Source organism: Carassius auratus, unplaced genomic scaffold (assembly GCF_003368295.1).
Source record: "Carassius auratus strain Wakin unplaced genomic scaffold, ASM336829v1 scaf_tig00020786, whole genome shotgun sequence".
In the NCBI taxonomy this organism is placed as follows: domain Eukaryota; kingdom Metazoa; phylum Chordata; class Actinopteri; order Cypriniformes; family Cyprinidae; genus Carassius; species Carassius auratus.
Genome location: NW_020525057.1, coordinates 194,877 through 210,790, shown reverse-complemented (window position 1 = coordinate 210,790; position 15,914 = coordinate 194,877). Strand labels below are relative to the sequence as shown.

Sequence of the window (15,914 nt, the reverse complement as noted above, 5' to 3'; positions counted from 1 at the left end):
AGAAACTCACTGAAACTTGAAAAAAAAAATCGGAGCTTAACTTACTGTAACAAAACTGAGCAACATTAGACTAGTTTTTGTGTCAGAGCTCACTGCGGCAAAACCAGAAGACTGTGTGTTCTTTTGAAAATGTACTGCTGAATTTTAAGATAGTGGTTTGCAATTAATTAATAAATATCATTACTTGAAGATAATATAGTGTAACAGTAGGAACAGAGTAGCATATAGGATTTTTACTTCACATTTAGTGCTGGTTATTTAGTAAGGGTTATATAAAGTAATACTTATTAGCATGTTGATTCTCATGATGAATTATATGTAGATGCTGAATGAACTGAAACATAGCACCAGCTGAAAAAAAAATTAAATTGCAGAATATTTCAGTAGAGAGCCATTACGGAGAAGAAGAGCAGAAAAATCCAGCTAGCAACAACAACAGGAAGAGCTAACATTTTTTTTAAAATTTTTAAATAGAATTACTTTTTTTATCATTTTGAGTTTGTTGTTGTTAATTGTGTTCAAGCCAATCAAGCTGACACAGCTAATTTATGTAGCAATTTCTAATACTGTGTGTATGTGTGAGTCCCTTTTATCATTCTCAGTTGTTGGCTATAACCTGTACTATGTTGCACATGGAATGCATTTTGATTCAGATGATACATTTCGTTAACTATACATTCAACCCTAAAGGCTATTATTGTTGTTTACATTCGTTGTAAGCACCATGCCTCAGTTCAGCATCAGCAGAACGCAAAATCTGATCAAATGCCTTGAGAATCAAGACATCAACATCATCGTTTGTGTTAATCTCATTATGATAGTTCTTCACTGGGAAGATTTTGCTCATTGGAACACCGACTGTGGCACTGCACAACTCCATCTGGACAGAAACACAATGCAAAATTGTTTGTAAAACTATAGAAAACATCATATAACATGTATAGATGATTAAATGACCTACAGTACCTTCTTTTTGATTATATTGCTTCTGTAGACCATCTTTAGATCATTTTTGACAAGAGGACTTGCTTCATCCACTTTAGACATGACAATCACTTGAGGAATCCCTGCAATGAGAAAGATGAAAGTGTTTTCATCCAAATTATACAAATCTACATTTTGTAATATATTCCTGCGTTTTCCATTTCCTCATCTTGTCCAAAACAAAGGCAATATTTTTTATTGGTTCACTTAAAGCATCTTTATCTATTGTTGAAATGTATTTCAAATATGCATGTATGCTAAACTAGTTTCCTTGTGGAATGTAGGAGCTATAATTAATTATAATGTTGTGCATAAGAAAGATAAAAATCATAGAAAGTTTCACGTACCATTATCACTGATTTTTTGGCGAATGAGCCTCAGTTTCTCTGTAATTATCTTATCTTCTGCAGAGAGATGGATTGTATTTGCATCTATGACGTAAACTACGCAGAAGGCTTGATCAGACAGTGAAGGGTTTTGATTGTAATGTTCATCGTCGCTAGTGATAGGTTTATCCTCGAACTAGGTTCATGAAATAAAAACAAAATATAAAAATGTGAGAGATATTGTGCAAATTCAAATGTTAATTTGAAATTAAATGAATGTAGTTAATGGGATAGTTCACCCCAAAAAAATAAATGTTGTAATCATTTACTCACGCTCAAGTTGTTCCAAACCTGTGTGAGTTTCTTTCTTATGTTAAATACAACAGGAAATATTTTGAAGAATGTGCAACACATTTATCACATCCCAGTCAATGGCTGCCAGCAACTGTTTGGTTACCAACATTCTTCAAAATATCTTCTTTTGTGAATTTTCATTTTTGGGTGAATGATCCCTTTAACTTTTAATTGAATGTCTTACTTTATATCCCTCCTTCACATGTCCATATATGGTGTTGACAATGTCATCTATTTGACTCTCAGATAATTCGTCAGGTTCTAAACCTTTTATGTCACAGATTTCAAAAGGCAAATCTGCATCTCCACTTCTGATGCGGTATGTTCTCAGCTGTAAGAAGAAAAAAAAAGACAGAGAAAAATGGCAACATATATTGTTAAATATCAGACAATGCGTATGATTTATACAAATGTCTGGTTTGGTTGATGATTTGTCTATATTTCCTAAAAGCAAATTCCTACAGTCTTAACAGCTACCATTTGTGTGCAATATAGAAGTAAAATAATGCTTACTCTTGTTGTGAAACTGTGACTTTTGGTTGATTGTGAAGTATCAGCTAGTGCTTCATTAACTATTTCTCCCTGAAAGGCACTAAGGACAGAGTTAATAAAGCTGGACTTCCCTGCTCCAATTTGTCCAGCCACCAGGATCTTGATGTTTGTCACATCTGGATTACTCGGAGTAAACTTTTCTAGACGGTCTTTCAGTGCTTTCTTCTGTCTACAAATGATAATTGACAAAGACATATGCATACTACATTAATACAAATAATGTGAAACTAATTTTTAATAGACAATGTATATTTTACAGTAGGTAGGCCTAAATATGATTTTAGCTATTGTGGCTTTCTACAAATACCAAATTTTCCATATCTTTGAACAGATACATACCACATAGTCCACACAACCTCTGTATATGTAGCTTACCTCCAGTCAAATGACCTCCATGCTTCATCCAGTACTGTGAAGAAGAAAAAATATCTATAAAGATCAAATAAACAATTCAGTTTAACAATAAATTAAATTGTATCTAACAGATTGCTCTCAGAACTTTGGCTAACATTCTGACTAGAATCTCTCAAATTTACAAATGTCTTTATAGTATCATTAAAGGGTTCCCTTATGAAACAAAAATATATTGCAGTATATTGGAAAATATCGTGTAATATATTAGGCATATATTCTTATATATATTTATTTTTTCCGATATATTGTAATATATTGAAAGTGGCAATCATTTGTATATTTTGCAATATATTATATAATATATGTATCATCAATATATTATTAAATGTATTTGAATATATAAAATATTAGAAAATAAAAAGGGAAAATAATATATTACAATATATCACAATATATTTTAAGAAATATATTGGTAAATATATTTTCCTTTCGTAAGGGTTAGTTCACCCAGATAGCAAATTTATGTATTTAATAACTTACCCTCATGTTGTTTCAAACCCGTAAGACCACCGTATATCTTCCGAACACAGTTTAAGATATTTTAGATTTAGTCCGAGAGCTCTCAGTCCCTCCATTGAAGCTGTGTGTACGGTCTACTGTCCATGTCCAGAAAGGTAAGAAAAACATCATCAAAGTAGTCCATGTGACATCAGAGGGTCAGTTAGAATTTTTTGAAGCATCGAAAATACATTTTGGTCCAAAAATAGCAAAAACGACGACTTTATTCAGCATTGTCTTCTCTTCCGTGTCTGTTGTGAGAGAGAGTTCAAATCAAAGCAGTCTGGATATCTGGTTCGAGAACAAATCATTCAGTTCACCAAATCGAACTGAATCGTTTTAAACGGTTCGCATCTCTAATACGCATTAATCCACAAATGACTTAAGCTGTGAACTTTTTTAATGTGTCTGACACTCCCTCTGAGTTCAAACAAACCAATATCCCGGAGTAATTCATTTACTCAAACAGTACACTGACTGAACTGCAGTGAAGAGAGAACTGAAGATGAACACCGAGCCGAGCCAGATAACGAACAAAACATTCACTCGTTCACGAGTCAAGAACCGTTTCTGTCAGATGCGTCTGATTCGAGAACCGAGGAGCTGATGATGCTGCGCATGTGTGATTCAGCGTGAAGCAGACCGACACACAGAGCGTCTGAACTGAACTGATTCTTTTGGTGATTGATTCTGAACTGATTCTGTGCTAGTGTTATGAATGCGGGTAAACCGAAGGCTTGAACCCAGGGCGATCATCGCAAATGACACCATTACGTCGAGCGCAAAAGAACCGGCTCGGCTCGGTGTTCATCTTCAGTTCTCTCTTCACAGCAGTTCAGTCAGTGTACTGTTTGAGTACATGAATTACTCCGGGATATTGGTTTGTTTGAACTCAGAGGGAGTGTCAGACACATTAAACAAGTTAACAGCTTAAGCCATTTGTGGATTAATGCGTATTAGAGATGCGAACCGTTTAAAACGATTCAGTTCGATTTGGTGAACTGAATGATTCGTTCGTGAACCGGATATCCAGACTGCTTTGTTTTGAACTCTCTCTCACACAGACACGGAAGAGAAGACAATGCTGAATAAAGTCGTCGTTTTTGCTATTTTTGGACCAAAATGTATTTTTGATGCTTCAAAAAATTCTAACTGACCCTCTGATGTCACATGGACTACTTTGATGATGTTTTTCTTACCTTTCTGGACATGGACAGTAGACCGTACACACAGCTTCAATGGAGGGACTGAGAGCTCTCGGACTAAATCTAAAATATCTTAAACTGTGTTCAAAAGATAAACGGAGGTTTTAAGGGTTTGAAACAACATGAGGGTAAGTTATTAATTACATAAATTTGCTATCTGGGTGAACTAACCCTTTAATATGAAATTTGTTCAAAGTTTATGGTTTTAATAATGTTTTAAAAACATTAACACACACATAAAAAGGAATTAATCATCGTTTATAGAACTGTTTTTCAGAGATGTTTTAGTTGGATGTTCTTGTAACATTTTTTACAATTCTACTGGTTTCATAATGTTTAGGGAACATATCAAAAGTAACATTCCCATAATGTTTGCAGAATGATAACAGGAGTGTTTGTGTTCCGAAAAAGCCCAAATAGGCAACAGGCAGCAGGTCCAAATGCAGTTTAACATCCTTAAATGATAATCCACAGAGACATACATCCAAAATACAGGACAGAACCAAGAAAGAAGCACAAGAAACACAGGAGGTAACAATTATTAACAACACACCCTGACAATAGCAGACCAGGGGCCTGTACCATGATGATAGATGAACAAATTCAGAGTTACAGGATTAGTTTCGAGTTGACAAAACCAAAGCTCTCCAGTAAGGTATTGTTGGTACCATGCTGCAGATCATCAACTTTCCATTGGTGGTTTTTTTTTGTTAGTTTTTTTTGTCAGCTCAGGCTTTGATCCAGAGTTTGTGGAGCACATGTGTGACATCACTGGTGAACATCCAATCACAAACCTTAGTTTAAGGTTAAAGGTTAAGAGATTAAAGAATATGAAGAAAGAATATGGGAAAAATACTTTTCATGAAAGAGGACAAATAAAATAAATTATCCTGCTTTATCACAAGATAAACGTGTTACATACAATGATAAAGACTCATTAATATAAATGATTTATAATAACAGATAAACTAAAATTGCTAGTGTGAAATGGATTCATTAAAATATAAATCATATAAAATAACTGAGCCAGACAATTATTTTTTTGTACTAATGACCTCTTCTTTGGAGCAAGATAAACTGGGGAGTGACTTTTTGTGTCAGACATGTTTCACTTTGCTCAAACACAGGACCAAACAGGAAAAGTAACACAGCTGAACCAGGAACAGGTTCAAGCTCAAACTAGTGTGCAACGTTTTGCTTCGGTTTCTGGTTTGTACGACATGTTTCCTGGAAATGGTGTGCAACGGGGTTTAAGATAAAAAGTGTGAAAAAAATATACAATAAGCAACAAATGTTTCAGAGAAGTGTGCTAAAGTGTTGTCACATGACATAATATTAATTCAGTTCAGCTGCTGAGGCTGTTACCTTACAAATAAATGTACTAACCATTCTTTTTACAAAGTCTTGTTAATTAAGGATTCATACTAGTAAATAGGGATGCACGATAATATCGGCACAATATCGGTATCGGCCGATAAAAGCTCAAAATGACCATTATCGGTATCGGCCGATATGAATATTTCTGCCGATGAGCCAAACCGATATTCTCCAAGTGAAATAATTGACCTGTTTTTCAGATGTGAATGTCAGTCTACATTTGTAAAATAATACATTTATGGTAGAATCAGTACAGAAGAGATACATGGATTTCTCTTCAGTAAAATTAAAGTTTAAATATATCAGTATATATTTGTATATATATCGATATCGGTATCGGCATCGGCCAAAATTATTTTGAAAATATCGGCATATCGAATATCGGCCAAAATCCAATATCGTGCATCCCTACTAGTAAACAATGCTGTATTGTCCAGGTGAACTTATTATTGTACTTTACATACTGAACAGAACTAATATTAATTGAGTAAATAGTGGTTAGGTGGTACATATTTATATTTCAGTGCTGTAGTACATTATAAAACACAATACACAATAAAATAATATGCTTAAATGATCATACATAAAAATATTATTGAATTAATGCAACATTATTGGGACAAAAACCTCCCTACACATATACAGCTAACCACTTAATAACACTGTATTATTAATGAAGTTTTATTTCGAATTTTCTAATATTTCCTTTGTTTTTATTGACAATAAATGCCTTTCTGATCTGATATGTGATGGGAAAAGGAGTAAAACAAGTTTAGTTTATTAAAAGATGGCCTTGATCTCGGGTCGAAGCCCTTTCGGTCACACCACTTCTCCCCTGCCGCTCCGAAGATCTGTGTACTCCACTGCTGTATATCACAACAGCCACAGCGGAGCAACCGAGGGCTGCTGTTTGCTTCAATCACAGATTAGATTTGTGCATATTACATAATATAATATAATTTATGTGAGTGTAATTATCATTAAAATACTTTATATATTTGCTATTATTTTATTAGCTTCTGTTTCAGAACCACAGCCATTCTTATAATGTAACACTCTTATGTGTACACTGTATGCCCATACTGCTTAAGATCTGTTAAATACCCAAGGTTCAGTCTGTATTCTAACAACAGACACCTGAGAGTGACTACAGGATCCAGACTCGGTCAAGTCATTCAAATAGACTTTTAAATGCATTCTTTTTATTCCGAATTAGTTAATTTTGTTAAACTGATGTATTTCATTTCTGCATTTAAATAGGTAAAATTTGATTAAATAGATGGAAATATATATTTAAAAAGTAAATAAAGATGTATGTCGGTTATCATAGTCAGACTCAGAGACAATCCCATTATTCAATGCAGTACTTACCTTCAGTTGGTTTTGATTCTTTTGCTCCCATTAGGAATCTTTTGTCTTTTAAACAAATACCAATCACAGAACTATCTTTACTGTCTTGTGCTCCTGAAGGATGTGCAGTTATGAATTGAAAGCAGCTCTCATCAGAGGGTGTATTTATACATGCAGGTCACTTTCAGTTTCACTCTAAAGAACAGATTGGAAGGAAAATGGGTGCAGGTCAGCATTTACTCTGAATAATTGCATTTTCCAAAACAGCTGTTTTGATAGAAAACTTGGAGTATAGAGTTAACACACTCGTGTATTTTTCTTTGCAGATCTGTTAGATTCATTTGTTCAAGTGTTTACAGGGTTTTGTGTGTGCGTGTGTGTGTCACGTCCTTATCTGAGGCTATTAATCTACAGGTACATCCCTGTAACATTATCTTCCATAGTTGATAGTTACTGCCAGCCATACCTAAAATAAATAAATAAATAAATAAAAACTGAATTAAACATGCAGATTATTATGACCAATATTTATTTTTTCACAATTAAATTTTTTAAATGTTTTAAACTAAATAATGCATCATAAAAAATACTCAGTTTGAAATCTCACCTCTCTCTCTCTCTCTCTCTCTCTCTCTCTCTCTCTCTCTCTCTCTCTCTCTCTCTCTCTCTCTCTGCGGATGGTTTTACTAAGAAGCACATGACTTTCAAAAAATGGGTGCTGGCTACAGTTTAAATATGATTTCAGATCTAACTAACAATTCTTCTAGTATTTTTGGATTATGTAATTACTGAATTATGTCTGATTACTGGACTTCATTTTTAAAGACTAGATTAAAGACATATTTTTTACACAATGAAGCAATATATGTTTATTGAATGCTAACACTATTGCTCTTCAAATAGACTTGAAATTTAGTGACACTCGTGAATTTAGCAATAAGATAGAGAGAGAGAAAGAGAACATCACATTATCATTCACTTTCTGATTTATTCTAATTGTTTTAATGAATTATTTCTTAACAAATTACTTACCTGAATTAACATTATTAAATAAAATGAGGTAGAGGTGGGGGAAGAGGTTGATACAAAATAATTTTGAACAAGGTAATTTACACTGTCTGTGTTACTCATTCCTAATAATGTTACCATCTTACTGTGGTAGATGATAAATCTGGGGGTTTATAGCTAATAAATGTGAAAGTGAAAGTGACGTGTGGTCAAGTATGGTAACCTTGGAGCAATTAAGGGTTCGGTGTCTTCCTCAAGTGGAGCTCAGTCATGGTTACTGAAGGTGGATGAGAGAGTTGTTCATTCACTCCCACATCTACATTTCCTGCATGTTTTGAAACCTAAACCCGCAACCATCAGGTTACAAATCCAACTCTAAACATTAGGCTATAACTGTCCCACATAATATATTAAAGTTAATTAAGGTCAGTGCATCTTCTCGAATTCCCAATAGACACACAAACACAGAAAGGGAGAAACATAAACTTAGAGAGCGGGTCGGATGCTGAGTCATGATGCTGAGTCATGATGCTGAGAGGATGGAGCTCAATCTGTGTCTCGTGATTCATGAAGGACCTGACTGCAGTCTGCAGAGAGGGGCGGGGCTATCCATGGGTGCTTTTCTGTGTGCCAATGAGAGTAGAGAAGGGGCGGGGTGACATGTATAGCTCCTCCCTCTGCAGACTGCAGTCAGATCCTTCTTGAATCATGACAAACAGACCAAGGAATTTGTTGTGTGTGAGTGTGTTTGTGTGTGTGTGTGCGTGTGCGTGTGTGTGTGTGTGTGTGTGTGTGTGTGTGTGTGTTTCAAAGGTGCTCCTGGTACATACATACATGCATTCACATCTGACATTAGAACAGAAAAAAAAAAAAAAAAACATTTTAATTTTAAGACTCAACAATTAATAATGTGTATGAATCTTTGTGGACAGATTTTTGCATTTTTACTCTTTATAGAAATGTATAAACAAAGAGTATGCATATGTATTTACAAAATACTTGAGAAAGAGGCAATAATTAAAGATGTAGACTGAATTACCGAAATTAATAACAGAATACAGGTAATGATTCATGTATTAGCTGTTTAAGTTGGAGATATGATTCAGTCTTCTGTGTTTTGTCAGCATGGATCCAGTGGGAGTGAATTCAGCTGGGGATGCTGTGTGACTGCAGGAGAGATGCTCTAGTACCAGCTGATTCAGAACCAGTTCTTCTCTGTTCAAACTTTGATGGCAGTATTAACAGCCGAATTACAAATCCTGGCAACAATTTTTTGAATTGTTTGAATTTTAGGATGGTTCTACCCCTATGATATGACATAAAAGTTTTAATCACACACCTGTTGCTGATTGTAAAAGTGCATAAAGCAGTATGTGTCAGAGAATTTGTCTCAGAAGAATCTCATCAAGACTAAAGTCACTGTGCTTGCCACAGTCTGTCATGAAATTTACTACATCACTCACTGTTATTTTTTATTTTATTTTATGAGTTTGCTAGATAACATCACTGTGGAAAGTATTTCAGCATGTTTGCATGTTACCAAGATTTGGCTTTTGGCTCAGCATCAGACACTGGTATCTTGGTATCTCATCCGGATTTGCATTGCATTAGTAAAATATACATTAAATATAAATATAACTGACTTTATCTTTTATTGAATGTTAATACTCGCATTTGACAATTTGTAAATATAACATTGTACGTCATTTACACATTGTACGTCATTTAAATCAATCTGACTCGTATAGAAAAATGATCTTCAATGAGACAGACAAAAACAAACCACATAAAACCGTTCTGCTGGTGGGAGAAACAGGAACAGGAGAAACATCCCTGATCGATGTGATGATCAACTACATGTTGTGTGTTCAGAGAGAAGACAAGGTTTGGTTTGAGGTCACAGATGATCAGAGCGACCGAACATCAGCTCACAGTCAGACCTCCAGCATCACTGTTTATGAGTTTAATCATAAATAGATCATTCATTCATTCATTTATTCATAAAGAGAATGCCATGAGTTTGCTTAATTTAAATAAATATACAGAAAGAATTCATGAAATACATCCAGTGTGTCTGGTGAACAATGCAACACATAATCGACTCTCTGACAAACAAATATATATATATATATATATATATATATATATATATATATATATATATATATATATATATATATATCTGTATTTTCTATAATACACATGAGGAAAGCAAACCTTCCTCCTCCTGTCCTCACAACCTTCTACAGAGACACACCAGAGAGTATTTTGACCTGCAGTCTCTCAGTCTGGTACAGTATAGTAGCTGTACAGCCGCAGACAAGAAGTCCATCCAGAGAACAGTAAGGACAGCAGAGAAAATCATCATGACGCTGCTTTAGCAGAGCCACCAAAATAATCAGTGACTCCACTCATTCTGCAAATGTACTGTTCACCCTTCTGTCCTCTGGAAAACACTATTGAAGTATGCAATGCAAGAATTCCAGACTCAGTAATAGCTCCTTTCTGCAGTCCGTTAGAATACTAAACCCACATTGACTATACACAAATGAACAGGTTTCTGGACTGCAGATACATATGCACAGCTCAATCATATGTGTTATCTCTCTGCTGCTACTTGTGAGCAATACATCAGATATATTACATTGCACCATACACTCACAGTTTAATTATGTGCAATACACTCATTATGTGCACTAACTCCACTAATTATAGTTCTTGCATTATTTAGATAAATATTTAGTTGAGAATTGCCTTATATGGTCATATGTTATTTTGTCTCTCATGGTGTGATACTGATATAGTACATAGCACCAGTTGATAATAAAAAGATCATAATTAAAGAACAGTTCAGTAGGGAGCAAAATGCACAAAGACGACCAATTACCATTACACAGAAGAAGAGCAGAAAAGGGAAGCAAGCAACAACAACAGGAAGAGCTGACATGATTTTAGTACTAACATATCACTCAGAAGCCTTCAGGAATATAAAATATGTATGTTAGATACAAAATGCAAGTGTAGTGAACGTGAATCTTCAAATATAATTACTTTTTTTAACTATACTTTTTATAATTTTTATAGTTTAATCTGTTCAAGCTAATCAAGTTGACACAACTAACCTGTGTTGTAATTTCTAATACTGTGATTATTCGTGATCGGTCACTTTTATAGTTGTCAAATGCTGGCTATAACTTGTACCATGTTGCACATGGAATGCATCTTGATTCAGATGATGATATACTTTTGGTAATTTAAAATTAATTCAACCCTAAAGTCTATTATTGTTGTGTACATTCGTTGTAAGCACCATGTTTCAGTCTTGCATCAGCAGAACGCACAATCTGATAAAATGCCTTGAGAATCAAGACATCAACAACATCGTTTGTGTTAATCTCATTATGATAGTTCTTCACTGGGAAGATGTTGCTCACTGGAACACCGACTGTGGCACTGCACAACTCCATCTGGACAGAAACACAATGAAAAATTGTTTGTAAAACTATAGAAAACATCATAGAACATGTATAGATGATTAAAATTACATATAGTACCCTCTCTTTGATGATCCTGCTTCTGTAGACCATCTTTAGATCCTTTTTGATGAGATAACATGCTTCATCCACTTTAGACATGACAATCACTTGAGGAATCCCTGCAATGAGAAAGATGAAAGTGTTTTCATCCAAATTATACAAATCTACATTTTGTAATAATATTCCTGCGTTTTCCATTTCTCTCATCTTGTCCAAAACAAAGGCAAATAATATTACATATTTATTGGTTTTCTTAAAGCATCTTTATCTATTGTTGAAATGTAATAAGCTAAACTAGCTCCCATGTGGAATGGAGGAACTTCTACTGTATTACAGTGTTGTGCATAAGGAAGATAAAAATCATATACATTTTAACCGTTATCACTGATGGTCTGTCGAATGAGCCTCAGTTTCTCTGTGATTATCGTATAATCTGCAGAGAGATGGATTGTATTTGCATCTATGACGTAAACTACGCAGAAGGCTTGATCAGACAGTGAAGGGTTTTGATTGTAATGCTCATCGTCGCTAGTGATAGGTTTATCCTCGAACTAGGTTCATGAAATAAAAACAAAATATAAAAATGAGAGAGATATTGTACACATTAAAATGTTAATTTTAAATTAAATTAATGTAGTTAATGGAATAGTTCACCCAAAAATAAATGTTGTAATCATTTACTCACGCTCAAGTTGTTCCAAACCTGTGTGAGTTTCTTTCTTCTGTTGAATACAACAGGAAATATTTTGAAGAATGTGCAACACATTTATCACATCCCAGTCAATGGCTGCCAGCAACTGTTTGGTTACCAACATTCTTCAAAATATCTTCTTTTGTGAATTTTCATTTTTGGGGTGAATGATCCCTTTATCTTTTAATTGAATGTCTTACTTTATATCCCTCCTTCACATGTCCATATATGGTGTTGACAATGTTATATATTTGACTCTCAGATTTTTTGTCAGGTTCTAAACCTTTTATTTCACAGATTTCAAAAGGCAAATCTGCATCTGCACTTCTGATGCGGTATGTTCTTAGCTGGAAACAAAGACCAAGAAAAATTGCAACACTTATATTTTTAAATATCACTCAATGCTTATGATTTATACAAATGTCTGGTTTGGTTGATGATTTGTTTATATTTCCTAAAAGCAAATTCCTACAGTCTTAACAGCTACCATGTGTGTGCAATATAGAAGTCAAATAATGCTTACTCTTGTTGTGAAACTGTGACTTTTGGTTGATTGTGAAGTATCAGCTAGTGCTTCATTAACTATTTCTCCTTGAAAGGCACTAAGGACAGAGTTAATAAAGCTGGACTTCCCTGCTCCAATTTGTCCAGCCAACAGGATCTTGATGTTTGTCACATCTGGATTACTCGGAGTAAACTTTTCAAGACGTTCTTTCAGTACTTCCTTCTGTCTACAAAAGTCAAAATCTCCATTTTAAATACATTTATAGTTTGATATTTTGAAACAAGTTATACTTTATTTTATAATTCCAGGCAAAAGGGAACAAAGGCCTGCACACAATGTCCTTCAATGCGTATTTGAAAGTGAAAAGTGACGTGACATTCAGCCAAGTATGGTGACCCATACTCAGAATTTGTGCTCTGCATTTAACCCATCCGAAATGCACACACACAGAGCAGTGAACACACACACACACACACTGTGAGCACACACACGGAGCAGTGTTCATCATTTATGCTGCAGCGCCCGGGGAGCAGTTGGGGGTTCGATGCCTTGCTCAAGGACACCTAAGTCGTGGTATTGAAGGTGGAGAGAGAACTGTACATGCACTACCCCCCCACCCACAATTCCGTCCGGCCCGAGACTAGAACCCACAACCCTTCGATTGGGAGTCCAACCCTCTAACCATTAGGCCACGACTTCCTCTGTATTAAACAATGTGTTTTTTACAGTAGGTCTAAATATAATTAGGCCTAAATACAATTTGAGCAGCTATTTGGGCTTTCTACAAATACAAAATGTACCATATCTTTGAACAGTCTACTATCTATGATATATCATAGACTACTACTATCTATGAGCCTATATACTACATACTCCACACAACCTCTTTTTATGTGGCTTACCTCCAGTCAAATGACCTCCATGCTTCATCCAGTACACACACACACAAACAAAAACATATAGATCAAATAAACAACTCAGTTTATTAAATTGGTATTATCTCAATCTCTGAGTCTGAGAATGTATCAATTCCATCTAACAGATAATACTCAGAACTTTGGGTAACATTCTGGCAAGGATCTCTCAAACTTACAAATGTACTTATAGTAACATTAATATGACGTTTGTTCAAATTGTTTTTATTTTTTATAATTACTTAGAAATTAGGTGAGATGAACTCTTGAACTTATCATACATGGCTACCACCCAGCTTGTGGACAATATATATGCTGACATTTGTTACAGTTAAACAATGAGCCAGACAAATGTCCTATGGTCCTATTTGTCACTTTGTGTTTCAGAATGGTGCTTGTGAGTGCCCCCCTGAATGTTGAGACAGAAGTTAGAGTTAAATGTAACGTGGGAGCCGATGAGACATGTGGATCCATGTGCTAGCTTTTATTGGTCAGCACCATGGTCATAACAGGCATGGGTATAAACAGGTATAGAGGGCAAGACACAAGAATAATCCTAGACTCAAAGACAATCCCATTATTCAATGCAGTAATTACCTGGAATTGATTCACTTGCTCCCATTTGCAATCTTGTGTCGTTTGAACAGTAATAAGAAGAATCACAGAACTATCTTTACTGAAGGATGTGCAGATGTGATGTGAAGGCATCTCTCATCAGAGGGTGTATTTATACATGCAGGTCACTTTCAGTTTCACTTCAAATAATAGATTGGAAATGAAAGGAAAATGTTCGTCATCTCTAGTGATTATAATGGGTGCAGGTCAATATTTTCCCAAAACAGCTGTTTTGAAAGAAAACTTGGAATATAGCATTTTAGAGTCACACCCTTGTGTATTTTTCTTTGCAGATCTGTTAGATTCATTGCTTCAAGTGTTTAGGTTTTTGTGTTCTGTGATGGCAGTTCTTATCTGTAACATTATCTTCCATAGTTGATAGTTATTGCCAGCCATACCTAAAATAAATAAATAAATAAATAAAAAACAGAACTAAACATGCAAATTATTATGACCAACAATATGTTCTGAATAAATATTGCCTATAAATGTCTCGGTTATATATTTTAATTCGAAATCAAAAGAAAAAATATATTATTGCCATTTTACACATACTGTACATGCATAGCATATTATTTGCATAAATGTGACATATATGTCAATAAAAGACTTGTATCACTTGTCTGATTGACAGAACCAACGTAATAAAAATTAAGAGAATTAAGTGAGAAGAAAAACATTTTTTATATAAAAAATACTTTTTTTGAATCCTTCACCAAATAAGCCTTGTCATCTCAATGAATTATTGAGTAAAGCAAGAAAACACTTGGAATTAAACTGATTTAATCCTTAAAAAATATTGCCATGTTTTATTTTATTTTATTTATTTATTTATTTATTGTATTACATTTTTCATCCTACTGTATATAAGTAATGATTCATAAAAAAAAAATAATTGTGAAGTAAATCTCATCTAATCTCTCTCTCTCTCTCTCTCTCTCTCTCTCTCTCTCTCTCCCTCTCTCTCTCTATCTGTCTCTCTCTCCCTCTCTCTCATGACCTCAGTAAATGGGTGCTGGCTACAGTATAAATATCTAATGATCTATTCTTCTTTTTTTTTCTGGACAGCTGAATAATGCATCATACTGCAAGTAGATCTAATTTACTGAATTATCATAAACATAAACTTAATTATGTATGATCACTGAACTCTATTAATGAATTTTGAAAGACACACTGTAATTAAGGACATAATATTTTATACACATTGCATGAGCAATATGTGTATTGAATGCTAACACTATTGCAAGACTGCATCAATATTCACTGTCATCAAGTTTCAGATTTATTCTAGTTGTTTTTAAATTAATTATTTTCCAACATCTGACCTACTTGAATAAACATTATTAAATAAAATGGGGTAGAGGTGGGGGAAGAGGTTGATGGGATTGGTATAGAATAATTTAGAACTCCAACTCTAAATATTGGCCTATAGTCTAAGTGTCCCATATAATTTAATTAAAGTTCTGCATTTAATGGCTGGGTCACTGCATCTTCTCATATTCCTAATGGACACAAACACAGGAAGAGAGAAACTGAAACTCAGAGAGCGGGTTGGATGCTGAGTCATGATGCTGAAAGGATG

General features: G+C 34.5%; 2 protein-coding genes across 2 annotated transcripts; both read right to left on the bottom strand.

The window, feature by feature from the left end:
- Positions 1 to 515: 515 nt before the first annotated feature.
- LOC113076593 (interferon-induced protein 44-like) lies at positions 516 to 7,177 on the bottom strand. Its single transcript, XM_026249283.1, has 7 exons — positions 7,082 to 7,177; positions 2,592 to 2,625; positions 2,178 to 2,385; positions 1,849 to 1,995; positions 1,332 to 1,506; positions 967 to 1,067; positions 516 to 880 (listed from the first exon to the last, which is right to left on the bottom strand). Exons 1-7 carry the CDS (start codon positions 7,110 to 7,112, stop codon positions 695 to 697), a joined length of 882 nt encoding a protein of 293 aa, XP_026105068.1. The 5' UTR covers positions 7,113 to 7,177; the 3' UTR covers positions 516 to 694.
- Positions 7,178 to 11,349: 4,172 nt separating this feature from the next.
- On the bottom strand, positions 11,350 to 14,230 carry LOC113076587 (interferon-induced protein 44-like). The gene is made up of 5 exons (XM_026249276.1): positions 14,213 to 14,230; positions 12,496 to 12,642; positions 11,981 to 12,155; positions 11,623 to 11,723; positions 11,350 to 11,535 (listed from the first exon to the last, which is right to left on the bottom strand). The coding sequence occupies exons 1-5, from the start codon at positions 14,228 to 14,230 to the stop codon at positions 11,350 to 11,352; spliced, it is 627 nt and encodes a 208-aa protein (XP_026105061.1).
- Positions 14,231 to 15,914: the final 1,684 nt, after the last annotated feature.

What these genes read in the sequence shown, in the direction of transcription:
- LOC113076593 (XM_026249283.1), bottom strand. Translation starts at nt 7,112, where the DNA reads ATGGGAGCAAAAGAATCAAAACCAACTGAAG. An exon ending in GTCACAGTTTCACAACAAGA is followed by an intron (nt 1,996 to 2,177) that starts GTAAGCATTATT and finishes TTCTTCTTACAG; the next exon opens with CTGAGAACATACCGCATCAG. An exon ending in GCAATATAATCAAAAAGAAG is followed by an intron (nt 881 to 966) that starts GTACTGTAGGTC and finishes GTTTCTGTCCAG; the next exon opens with ATGGAGTTGTGCAGTGCCAC.
- LOC113076587 (XM_026249276.1), bottom strand. An exon ending in ATGTGAAGGAGGGATATAAA is followed by an intron (nt 12,156 to 12,495) that starts GTAAGACATTCA and finishes TCATGAACCTAG; the next exon opens with TTCGAGGATAAACCTATCAC. An exon ending in GCAGGATCATCAAAGAGAGG is followed by an intron (nt 11,536 to 11,622) that starts GTACTATATGTA and finishes GTTTCTGTCCAG; the next exon opens with ATGGAGTTGTGCAGTGCCAC.